Source organism: Hypomesus transpacificus, chromosome 6, assembly GCF_021917145.1.
Source record: "Hypomesus transpacificus isolate Combined female chromosome 6, fHypTra1, whole genome shotgun sequence".
Classification (NCBI taxonomy): Eukaryota; Metazoa; Chordata; class Actinopteri; order Osmeriformes; family Osmeridae; genus Hypomesus; species Hypomesus transpacificus.
In genome coordinates this window covers 4186859-4199987 of record NC_061065.1, presented here as the reverse complement: position 1 = coordinate 4199987, position 13129 = coordinate 4186859, and the positions used below count along the sequence as shown (strand labels likewise).

General features: G+C 43.3%; 1 protein-coding gene and 1 long non-coding RNA gene across 2 annotated transcripts; one reads left to right on the top strand and one right to left on the bottom strand.

The window, feature by feature from the left end:
• Window positions 1–542: 542 nt before the first annotated feature.
• On the bottom strand, window positions 543–5918 carry angel2 (angel homolog 2 (Drosophila)). Its single transcript, XM_047022289.1, has 7 exons — window positions 4064–5918; window positions 3627–3844; window positions 3455–3524; window positions 2643–3073; window positions 2112–2223; window positions 1623–1832; window positions 543–1134 (listed from the first exon to the last, which is right to left on the bottom strand). Exons 1-7 carry the CDS (start codon window positions 4590–4592, stop codon window positions 971–973), a joined length of 1734 nt encoding a protein of 577 aa, XP_046878245.1. The 5' UTR covers window positions 4593–5918; the 3' UTR covers window positions 543–970.
• On the top strand, window positions 4540–8806 carry LOC124469173. Its single transcript, XR_006956262.1, has 5 exons — window positions 4540–4621; window positions 5941–6159; window positions 6359–6500; window positions 7925–8044; window positions 8337–8806. It is a non-coding gene; the product is annotated as an uncharacterized LOC124469173 (long non-coding RNA).
• The last annotated feature ends 4323 nt before the right edge of the window (window positions 8807–13129 follow it).

The window sequence follows — 13129 nt, the reverse complement described above, 5'->3', positions numbered from 1 at the left end:
TTAGACGTTACAGACCTTTTTGTGCAGTCATTTACGGGTGCCAGAAGTATTTCAAGATTCTAGCATTATGTGTTGTATAAATTATAGGATTAGAATTAAGGCCATCAACCGTTGCTGAGCTAGGTGACCCAGATACACACCTTTCCCACGAAGTAAACATTGTTAAACAAAGCTAACAGTAAGCACTTTAACCCCACTTATTTGCATAATTTAGATGACGTGAATTGTGGCGGAGGTGACCAAAATATTAAAAACATTGTGTTCCTTCCTGTGCCCACAACCATTCACAGGAATGTATGCAAACCAACTCAAAAGGTCTAAAAATTGCAGCTGCGTTCTGTCTGGAATGCAACCGCAAAGAAGAATTTCAACTTGCGCTCTCTCTTTCACACACACTAATTTAATTGTGTAACAAGGTTAACCAGCAACGATATCCTTTGACATCCAACTATTTTAATCCAATATTGGGACAGAGATACAGATACTTTGTGTTCTTGCTCCAAGTTTATATATAGTGAAATCTACAACAGTTCTCAGTAATATCGAAATAAAATCATCGTCTTTATTTATATCAACATCTCAGCAGTAACTTCCACTCAGATATGAATGCATCGTTCTGCATAAAAATAAAAATATTTACCATCTAAAAAAACAAAACGTTTTGTCCCTTTTTGACATTCATACTATACATTAAAGCACAATATCAGCCGCTAAAAAATCAAATACAATTACAGAGTAAATGTAAACATTTCAGGTGTTCATTGTCTACTGAGAGACCAGAGCCACAGCTGAGAGAAGACTCTGTTCCAGTCCTCCCAAAGTCTCACTTGTTTAAATGAGAACAGAATGATATGACACGGTCAGTTGATTAGGTGGAGGATTGTTGCCTCTTTCCTTATGATTGTGTGTATCTACATGTGTCTTCTCCTTGATGTGTCTGTGCGCGCAAGTGCTGGCAGAAAGTTCTGGTTCAGGGACAGAGGCAAAAGCGGGCAAGGAGGGGTAGGTGGTCCGACGAGTGATGCTCATTGGGCAGCCCTTTGACCTTCATCAATTCGGATTGTCCGACCAATCCCAGTCGACCTAGGAGATGCAGGCCCCGCCCATCAGGAAGTGGAGCTGCCTTACTGTGTTCTGTGAAGAACAGACACAGTTAAGTTTGGGGAGTTAGATGGCTGAGCGGTGAGGGAGTCGGGCTAGTAATCTAAAGGTTGCCAGTTCGATACCCAGCCCTGCCAAATGAGGTTGTGTCCTTCGGCAAGGCACTTCACCCTACTTGCTTCGGGGGGAATGTCCCTGTAAGTCGCTCTGAATAAGAGCGTCTGCTAAATGTAAGTTTGGTAAGTTTAAGTTTAATGTAAGTTTGATAACATCAAGCTTGTGTGTGTGTGGTTGTCTGTTGAGTGGACCACAGTGCCCCTTAAGTGTCAGTCCACAGGCTGTACTGCAGCAGAACACACCGCAGCACAACAAGTCACATGATATAGGCTCCCACGAAAGAGCAGTGGCAGATGATGTCATGAGACGTGTATTCGTCCGTGTGTATGTGTGTGTGGCTTGTAACACCACATCCCCAGGTCAGGTGTGTAGCGACTGTAGTTGTATACACTGTGTGTGTGTACCTGTGTGCGCGGCCACGTCTCCTGCTCCGGGGGTGTACAGGATGTAGTCCACAGTGATGGAGGTGCGTGAGTGGCTGGTGGTGATCTCGGGCCTCCCATCACGCACCAGGTGGGAGTACGCCGAGGACAGGAGGAGGGAGTGCTCGATGCTGGGGGGAGAGGCTGGAGGGGGAGAGGCTGGGGCGGGAGGCTTCCCCACTGCTGCTGGATCTGGGAGCAGAGACGTCACCACAGACAGACACCAGAGACATAAGAACACATACAGAACCGGCACCAGATCCATTAGAACCCATAGAGGGCAGAGATATTAGAATGCAGGGAGAGAGCGACAATATACATCAGAACACAGGAAAGAGACCAGAGACACTAGAGAGGAGAGACGTTAGAACATAGAGAACAGACCCTCCTCTACATCTAGGAGCAGACCAGAGATGACGGAACCTCAAGAGAGGAGAGACCAGAGGCCGTGTGTCTGTGTGTCTGTATTACCTGGACTGGACTGTGTCTGGTACTGGCACTGCTGGTTGATCCCCAGGCTGGGGGGCCAGATGGGGGCAGAGAGGACCCGCTGGCCCCTGGGGTTCTCCTCCTGTCCTGACACCTTCACAGGGGAGGTCACGGATGAGCAGTCGCACAAACAAACACAGTACTGACATGTCTAAATACACGGTGCAGGAGAAGCCTGATGGAGAAAATGGATAATGCCATGAAACACATTCAAATCTAAATTCAGGCTTAGACACCGGACACCTTTTTGGTATCCGGTGTATTGGTATTTTGGTAAATGTTGTGTGGGAGCTGTAGTTACGTTTTGGGGATGACCCTAAATAAGGGGGTAGTTCTTCTTAAATTGGGTGTAAGTAAGGTTATGGATTAGGGTGTCGCACATCCCACCTTGGTTGTTAAGCTTCCAAGATGGCGGTGTCGCTATTTTGACCTTGGCTGTAGGTAAGGGTAGATGTAGTTAAACCCACCCTGGCTGTAGATAAGGGTAGGGGGTAGTTAAACAGTTAAACTCACCCAGGATGTCGGTAAGCCTTCGTACTCCAGACAGCCCTGTCTGAGGAAGGAGTAGAGAGGAGACCAGGGGACCGAATTCAAATCTCCACAGAGCACCACTGGACAAGGCGTACCATCAGGCAGGTGGGCGAGGCGTCCGATCTCAGCCAATAGCAGGGCGGTTTGGGCCAGCTTGATGTCGCCACGGCGGGGGTTGTACAGCAGGTGGGTATTGGCCACGCACAGGCATGAGGAGGGCTGTGATTGGTCGGTGCCACCTTCCGGCCGCAGTAACAGGATCAGGCCCACGTTGTCTCGGTCCAGGAGAGAGACCCCGGGTCGGAGGTACTCCACAGCGTGACGGGAGAGGAGAGAGAAGCGGTCTCTCTTGAAGGCCACGGCGCAACCGTCTGGCTTGCCGCCCGTCCGACGCTTGTACTCACACCAGTAACCTGGACAGACACACACACATCCGTTTCAAAAAAGCCTCTCAAAAGGAGAACTCGTCCCCTTCAAAACAGAGAACCACAAGTCACTGTTTGGACAAATAAGCATGTCACCATGACAGTTTCAGAATCAGAATGGGATTTATTCGCCATGAAAGTTTGCACAGAGAAGTAAATTGCTTGTCTGTGCAAACTTTCATGGCAAACCAATCCTATTCTGATTCTGAAACTGTCTTGGTGACATGCTTGTTTGTCCAAACAGTGACTTTCCATAAGGTCGGTCCTATGGCTCCCTCTTGTGGTTCTATGGTTCTATCTTGCCGTCGCTACATGAGCTCTGTACGAGTCCAGTCGTACAGTAGCAGAGCAGGGAGAGGCGTACCGTACCCCGGGCCTGCAGAGCAGGTCTGATCTGCTCCTCGTAGTGGTTGTGTTGCACCTCCTGGAGACACAGGATCTAGACACAGAACACCAGAATGACAGACATTAATGACACAGGCAAGTCTGGCAAAAGAACTATGGAGCGTACTACACACAGACACACACACCGAAACCTTACATCAGCGTCGTAGAGCTGCAGTTCTCGGAGCAAGTTGGGCAAGCGGAAGGCCCAGCTCAGGACTGAGTCTGTGCAATGGTGGTACAGGTAGGCGTTGTCGTGGAGAAGATCCTGGGACAAGATGTTATAGGTGAGCACAGAGAACTCACACCTCTGTTGGTTGGGAGATTGCTGGGGTTCGTAGAAGGAGCTAAACTCCTCCCAACCCCTGTATAAAGCTGTAGAGAGAAAGAAAGAAGAAGAGCAAGATAGGGAGAGGAGAGAAAAAGAATGAGAGGTAGAGTATAGAGATGGTGGTTTGAAATGCTCAAGGAGAAAGATAAGGGCTGAGACTACATCTGGCTAAAATACAGTGTCCTATCCTACTATCAACCTATGAGCTATCAACCTCATACAAAACAATGACTATATACGGTCTCTCTGTAGGCTGGACTTACGTGCTGTCAATTTTGTTGGCATCTGTGGGCTGGCGCTGGTATTTTGTGGATGTGGTTCTCTGTTTGCCCCATTCTTAAACCAGTAGTTGGGACTGGTCGTGGAGCTGTGCGTGTGTTGCGGTTTCTCTGTTTTGGGGAGGCGTGGCTCGGAACTGTCCCTGGAACCATGGTCCTCCGTACTCCTCCTCCGCTTGTGGGGGGGCGGCTTGTGCGGCGGTTCCTCCTTGTTCGACCCTTCCATCAGTGCGCTAGAGAGGTGGAGGGACCTCTGAGGCACTGTGAGAAACGTTAACCCCTGCTCTGGGTTACATGTCCAGCTGTGAGGGTCTAGAAGTCGAAAAGCACCGAAGAGGTGATGACTGAGGTTCAAGGGTACTGGCCTGGGAGGCCCACCCGGCAAACATAGAGTCCGGGTGAAGTGCAAGGTCCTCCAGCGGTCGTAGAGGGCCGGGGATGGAGGGGACCAGTTGTAAACGAACGAAGTCAAGCGCCGGAGAAACATGTGTCGACTGCGGGATGAAAGGGACATGCACTTCAGTTTGAACGATAGCTAAAAAGGTGGTAGTATAGGATATCTGTCACCGATGTACACAAGACCATGTTGTAGCAACAGCAGCAGGTAGGCTAGCTAGCTATCAGACTAGGATAAATAGAAAGAGCTAGCCTAGCTACACGCTAAAGCTAGCTGGTTTAGCAAGATAACTTACATCGAGTCTTCATTTGGACTGGCATAGTATCTAGCTAACTATATTACCGCGTCAATACAAAAAAACATAGGCAAAAACAATCACAAACAAAACTTAAAAAATATCCTGATGCTGAAGTCTTTCCAGTCCTCAAAACACGAAAGTACGTCACTGTTAAGCGCCAAGATCCATTGTAGTTCTTTAACGTTAAAGCATTCAACACAAGTATTGTGTAAAGACTGGAGAAAAACTACATCCTCCAGCTGTGTAACATAAGGGGGCCGATGCAGGCCATAAATGTTAAAACGGAGGGCATCGCAAATTCTCACAAATGTCACTTTGAGAATGGAATATCTTATTCAAGCATTTGTTAACTAAACATTTATTTTTAAAACAATTGGAAAACGTTAGGGTTATATATCCTACACTTAGTTAAAATCCCACGGAAATCCTACCCTAAATCCAAGGGTGATTAAGTTCCGAGCTAGCTACATACCCGCGCTCGATACCGGTTCCAACAGAAATAACTCGGGAAAGGTTTTTGTGCGTTATTGACTATGACATTTCAAGCGCCTCCGTATCCATAGTCTTCCAGGTTCTTCGCCTTTGTGCAGTCGGATCAATAGCTGGTCTCTGCACTTCAAAACACACGAATGTGGATATTTTAACAACTAAACGTTCAATAATTAAACTTTACAATCACATTAATTTATTGTAGTGAACGGCACTACGGCATGGATACAGGTATATATCGATTATATTATGAAGGTAAGGAGACATTCACTTGCCATATTCAATTAGATTTCCAGTATAATATGGAATATTGTATATATGCAATACCAGCAGATAAGTGAGTGTGTGCTCTCTGCATTTGTCAAGTAATTTATCAGGTCACTGCAATCATATATAAATTCACCCTCCATTTCAATAACATGAAATGAATATTCTGAAACCTTTTTTCACAAATACAAAAATGGATATAAAAATATCCAATGGTCATTATCGACCTCCCAGAACCTCCTATTCCAAATGGCCCCATAGCAGCGCTTTTCTACTGTCAGACTTCTGAACCATCAACCGCTGGATAAAATGTAGTTAAGTATCTTCATCAGGGATTTTCAGGGCTTCAGTGACAGACATGGAAAAGTTTGAAACCGTGTGCTGCTCGTTGACACATCTCCTTTTCTACAGAGTGGGGGGGAGGTGGTAGATCTGATGTCCTGTCTCTGAGGAGCTCTGGCTACAGCTCCCAGACGTCCAGACCTTCTGACCACAGCTCAGGGATTAAACCCCAGAGATCTCCACACACCAGATTAAACACTGAACCTGAACACAGCAGGGAACCACAAGGACCGATACGTAGACTACCATGTTATCTGCTCCGGAACAATTGTTGTTCTAAAGCATCAGGTATGTGAAAAAGTTACATAATAGATTTGGATGATTTGATGATCTCTTTCCAGATCCCAACTTCTGTGATGCCTGTATTCACTTCACAACCTTCAGAGACTTCATACAGGTTCAGTTCTATGGTATCAGAGGTATTCTTAATCTTCTTTGTATTTTTACCATGAAGGTAATAATCATTGTGGTCCTGTGTCCCCCCAAGCTCCAGTGCCCCCATGCAGGTGTGTTCCAGTGCAGGTTGACAGGTCTGGCCTTTCAGATGGAGGGAGAGGGGGAGGTACTAAACAGAACTGTCCAAAGGGATGAATGTCAACTGCACCTCCCCCACTGTGAGATTCTCTCTGGTGAGTTCCACACCTCTCACAACTCAGTAATACTCGGTTACCCATGTAGCAGGATGTGGTTATTTAAAAATAGATATACTTGATCGATTTATATATAATCAAGTATTGAGTATTGAGTATCGGGGCACCACCTCGATATTGGCTTGGGGAGAGGAAATTATTATGATGTTAACTAGTTATTATGCAATGATCAGAATTCCTGAAGGAATTTATTTAAGCAGATAAGATAATGTGAGGGAATAGATTACGTTATTCAAAATTATACACAATAATTTATTGAAGTAAATGGAAATGAAATGAACTGTACTGGAAATATTTTTATTGGTTTTAGTTAGAGTTTGATAGGCTCACAGATTAAACAAAAAAAACAACGGATCAGATGAAAAGAGCGGGAAAGGGGAGGAGAATCAGGCCTTGTCTAAGAACGGGAATGTTCTAGTGGTAAACTAACGAGAGTTAGTTTTAAGTGTAGTCTAATCAAACACACACAATATACTGTAGATTACTTAATACCAATGTCACAAGTAAGAAATAGCTAGTCGCATTTACTTTTGCCGGTGTGTTGAAGTTATGGGTCGAAAGCTGAGTCTGTTTAAGCCTTGGCTGTAGTTTAAACAAGTATGTGTAATTCGATCAAGGGACCTTTTGTCATACTATTCTTTTCAATCTGCGGTGAGACTGAGACATTACTGAGATCTCAGTAATGTCGCAATTAGGATTGCGTTTGGGTATTTCTGAAAAATTGTTCAGGTAGTGTTGCAATCACTAATCTTGTTGAATCCCAGGAGAAGCTTGGCAATATCTTTTTGAATGCCTATCCGGTGTCACTGGACTCACGGTATCAATGGACTCAACGAGTGATTGTTTGTTGTTGGTATTTATAATCCGAATGAAGGTGGAGTGTCTTGATGCAGGTAAAATAGTTCATTGGTCAGTTCCTTGTGGAGGAGGTGTCATAATGCAAAGTCGGGTGTTCTTGTGCTAATGTGGTGTACAACTGACCAACTGAGGTACTCAGATTATCATCGTGTTTAAGGTTTGGCTCTGTGCTTCACTCTTCTCAGCTCTGAAATACCTCCTTGTCTGTGGCTCATGTCGTGGTGATCATGTGGAGCTTTTGCCTCCCCTGAGGGTGACTGACACACATGTGGTGGTGAACATCACAGACCTGTCCCCTATGGGGCCTGGTGAGACGGTTCATACCCTTCCTCACCATCAGGGGGCAGGTGCTGCCCTACCACCAATCACAAAGCTCTCTTCTGAACCTGGTTGTTCTAACACGCCCCAAACACATCAGTATATCAGTTGCTATGGTGGTCCAGTTTACCTTGTGCCAAAGTGAAAAGTGTGAATTTAAAGTGGTTATATAAAGGGTATAAGTATGTTGGTGAGCCAAGAGAGTGAAATGCTTTGTTCTGTTGCAGGTGGCGAAGATGCAGAGATTGAGCTCCTACATAGCTGTGTATTCAGACTGCACACTCTCTCGCGGGGAAGTCTACAGTCTCTGCTGTAATGTGGTGGAGGGAGATATGATCCAACCTAAGGTAAACTCATACCTCATAATAATGCTGTTGTCTGACGATGTCACATAAGGCTCAAAACAACCTTTATATTATCTGAGTTTGTTTTATTACTGATGAACAAAATACTGTTAAAACTATGTTGATCTGTGCTGTACCTTCTGCACTTTCTGTATACACTATTTGTACATCTGCTTAATTAATACACCTAATAAACCCAGCAGTGATCAGCTGCTTCTCCCTCATCAATGTTCTGTCTCAGTAAACACTTCAGCACTTACAGCTGAACACATCTGGGTTTCCTCCAAACAAACAGGTTCCTCATTGACGGGTGGAAGGCAGACTGAGTATGCTCAGAGTGGCTCTGCAGAGGAGCAACTGCGTTGTGCAAGACTGGCGTTTGTGCAGCGAGTGTCCAAGCCTGTCCTGGATTATCTGCTGGATGAACTTCTGCAGGAGAGGGTGATCAACTATGCCGAAAGAGAGGCAGTGAAGGTGGAGACTCAGAGGGCAGAGAGAACACGGGCCACCATCGACATGGTCCTGAGGAAGGAGATGAGTCATGTTCTGTGATGACACGCCTCCTGTGTGAGAAGGACCCCTACCTATATTCAACACTTGGCTTTAAATAATGCTGAATAGGATGAATTTATAGCAGTTCTGTAACACTGAAATTAAGGGACCTATTTCCACTAGGTGGTAGAAGCATATTTACTAAATGTAAAGTTGTATTATTATATATTCAAGGGGATTATTGAATAATAATAAAATTGAATAATCTTCTATACACATTTTCTTTTAGTTTAGTTTTCATTCTGTGTCTATCGGATTGCTTTCTGTGAACACCGACTTCTCTCTTGATCGATCAGAGTCTACTTTTAGGGTGTGCCCTCCTCCACATTGTGATTAGTTCCTGACATGTCCTTGGTAGGTTTGTTTCACTGTCAAGACATGGCTGACTTAGCTCCTTAGCTTCCTCTGAACACTGGAGTCCAAGAATAACATGCAGTTAGATGAATCATTAATTTCTATTTTCATAGAAAGAGCAATTTATCTGAAGTTAACCATTGAATATATTCTCAATAAAACCGGAATAGATGGATGTGTACAAGTAGTCTTAGACATGACTCATAGAAACAAGCAAGGTTTACAAGGTTTACTGATATTCATGGCAATTTGTTTGGTGAATGTACTTTTTACTATCTCAGGTTCAGTTTAATGACATATCACCCAACAATCAAACAAATCTTGAAAGAGCATACATACTTTGCTAAATGCTCGAAACAAAGCTATATATATTAACAACCAAAATGTCAGGGTGCAGTCCCTGAGTGTGGCGAGGGATTCCAAACAGTTTTTATTTCTAGGTAGACATTTACAAATCACAAACTACAGTGCCCTCCAAAAGTATTGGAACAGTGAGGCCAATTCCTTTATTTTTGCTGTAGACTGAAAACATTTGGGCTTGACATCAAACGATTAATGTGAAACCAGAGATCAACGTTTCAGCTTTTATTTCCAGGTATTTACATCAGGATCTGATGCACAAATTAGAAAATATCACCTTTTTGTTCGAACCCACCCATTTGTCACGTGAGCAAAAGTATTGGAACATGTGACTGACAGGTGTGTTTTGTTGCCCAGGTGTGTCCTATTACATACATTATTCAATCAATAAATACCACTGAATGTCTACACTCAGGTTCAGATTGGGTAAGATAGGTTTTGTCTATGCAGACTGTATTCAGAGGTGAAAACAACATGAAAACCAGAGCGCTGTCTTTGGGTGAAAAACAAGCAATTGTGAGTCTTAGAGAAGATGGAAAATCAATCAGAGCCATTGCAGAAACATTGGCCATAGCCAGTACAACCATTTGGAATGTCCTGAAGAAGAAGAAAACTACTGGTGTACTAAGTAACAGACGTCGAACAGGTAGACCAAGGAAAACATCAGCAGTTGATGACAGAAACATTGTAAGAGCTGTAAAGAAAGACCCTAAAACAACTGTTAGTGAGATCAGCAACAACCTCCAGATGGCAGGAGTGAAGGTATCACTATCTACTGTTCGCAGAAAACTTCATGAACAAAAGTACAAGGGCTACACCAGAAGATGCAAACCACTCATTAGCAAGAATAATAGGAAGGCCAGGCTGGAATTTGCCAAAAAGTACAGAGATGAACCTCAAAAATTCTGGGACAAAGTTTTATGGACTGATGAGACAAAGATTAACTTTTACCAAAGTGATGGAAAGGCTAAAGTTTGGAGAAAGAAAGGAACTGCTCATGATCCCAAACACACAAGCTCATCTGTGAAACACGGTGGAGGTAATGTCATGGCTTGGGCTTGCATGGCTTCTTCTGGGACGGGCTCATTAATCTTCATTGAGGATGTAACACATGATGGCAGCAGCAAAATGAACTCGGAAGTCTACAGAAACATTTTGTCTGCCAATTTAAGGAAAGATGCAACCAAACTGATTGGCAGAGCCTTCATCATGCAGCAAGATAACGACCCAAAACACACTGCCAAAACAACAAAGGAGTTCATCAGGGGCAAGAAATGGAAGGTATTAGACTGGCCAAGTCAATCTCCAGACTTAAACCCTATAGAGCATGCATTTTACCTGCTTAAGAGGAGACTGAAGGGAGGAACCCCACAAAACAAACAACAACTGAAAGAGGCTGCAGTGAAAGCCTGGGAAAGCATCAAAAAGGAAGAATGCAAAAGTTTGGTGACGTCAATGGGTCACAGACTTGCTGCAGTTATTGAAAGCAAAGGATTTGCAACTAAATATTAAGTCTTATTCACTTAAATATGTTTTAAGTATATCTGTTCCAATACTTTTGATCACATTACAAATGGGTGGATTCAAACAAAATGTGATATTTTCTTAGTTGTGCATCAGATCCTGATGTAAATACCTGGAAATAAAAGCTGAAATGTTGATCTCTGGTCTCACGTTCATTATTTGATGTCAAGCCCAAATGTTTTCAGTCTACAGCAAAAATAAAGGAATTCGCCTCACTGTTCCAATACTTTTGGAGGGCACTGTATATACCGACTTTAATTAGTCGTGTGTAGTGGAATAATTTATGTTCTTATAAATCACTGTGTGTCATTTGCAGGGTTCATTGATCATTTTTTTGATTATAAACATTTGAGGTGACATGGTTCCTTTAATTCATTCATGCAAAAAACCCACTCCAGAGTTGTTTTTTGATCTACTAGGCCCACTATGATGTCATAAGTAAAACCATAGAAATCGGAATGGACTGGAATGGAATTCTGACACAAGACACGTTACAAGTTACTAATCAGTCAGATGCGTTTGAACACTTGATGAACATGTTTTTGGAGATGGTGAAATGATCACGACTTGAAAATGATTCTCAGCAAGATGCCACCCAAGTTTGGGTGCAACCGTATACATCCTTTAGTGTGGAGTGCCGGAGTGGCCTTAACAGCAGTTGGGGTCGTTTATATCTATCAGTGGTACTGCAGACCCACACCTGAGGAAGGTATGAAAAACATTATATTAAATATAATTTTTTTTTAAATCTTGTGAACTAGTGATATACAGTTCACATGACTTGGGCAACATTTAATTCATAACCCCTAACAAATCCGCTACAGAAGAATATTTACTTGTATATGTTATGAGACATCAAATTTCTGTTTCAATATTCTCAATTAAAACTACAATTCAACTATGATAATGACCCTCAATGTATATTGGTTCACTCCATTTCTAACCGTGTTTGTACTTTAATCCCCTCAAGATGAACTTCCCATTACTTCTGATTATCAGGACGTCTCAACAGCTGAAACACCTCAAGTAAAGTTACATTTTTTTTTCCACACAATTCCCTACTTGAATTTTAAGTTTAATTGAGAAACATTAAAGGCAGTAATAGGACAGATCTTTACTGGCTCAATGTGTCCTAGCAGGCAGTTAACGAGGAGAATGGCAAGCTCATGCTTTTTATGTACAGCCCACGGTACTGTGGCCCTGTCACCATCTACAGGGTGAGAATCCAGTCCCTTCATCAAATCATCTGATAACAGATGAAGATTTTTCTCTGAAGGCTTGACTTGAACAGAATCTGTGTTTTCTGTGTTATAGGCGGTCAGTGAGACAAGCGGACAGCTGCTTCCTTGGAGATACAGTCCTTTATACTGTGGACCAGTGGTTCTGTTTTCTGTAAGCAACACTATTTATATGTTTCAGTTCAATTAACACATTTATAGAAATCAAGGATTGAACTCGCTGCATTTGGCCTTTTCTGAATGAAATGTTGTATCCATTTCCTTTTTGTTTACTGTTATAGGGGGTCAGTGAGACAAGCGGACAGCTGCTTCCATGGAGATACAGTCCTTTATACTGTGGACCAGTGGTTCGGTTCTCTGTAAGCAACACTATTTGCATGTTTCAATCCAATTAACACATTTATAGAAATCAAGGATTGAACTTTTAACTCGCAGCATTTGGCCTTTTCTGAATGAAATGTTGTATCCGTTCCCTTTTTGGTTACTGTTATAGGGGGTCAGTGAAACAAGCGGACAGCTGCTTCCATGGAGATACAGTCCTTTATACTGTGGACCAGTGGTTCGGTTCTTCGTAAGCAACTCTGCATGTTTCAATACAATTAACACATTTACAGAAACAAAGGATTGCACTTCTAACTCTCAGCACGTGGGTTTTCTGAATGATGTATCCATTTCCTCCCAATCCCGGATGTTGTTGTGTGTCCAGGAAGCCAGTGAGGATGAGCAGCAGCTGTTGCCATGGAGCCCCCTGTACTGTGGGGCTGTGGTCCTGTTCCAGGTCACTATTATCTTCTCTATATCTCAATACAACCACTCAAAAGCTGTCTGATAGAAAAGAAAGTACAGAAAGTAGATTTTGAGAGTACACTCATTTGATCAGAGCCTTTTCAGCTAAATCATGTCTGATACTGATTGTAAAAGAGTGACTTGTTAACTTGAGTGATCGATGTCTGCAGGGCCTTCCAGAGTCTGGTCCACTGGTGCTGGGAGACGACTGTAACCAGTTTACATTTCAGTTCTCTTTCATGACCCACTTTGAGGTCAGTGTGAATGGGATATC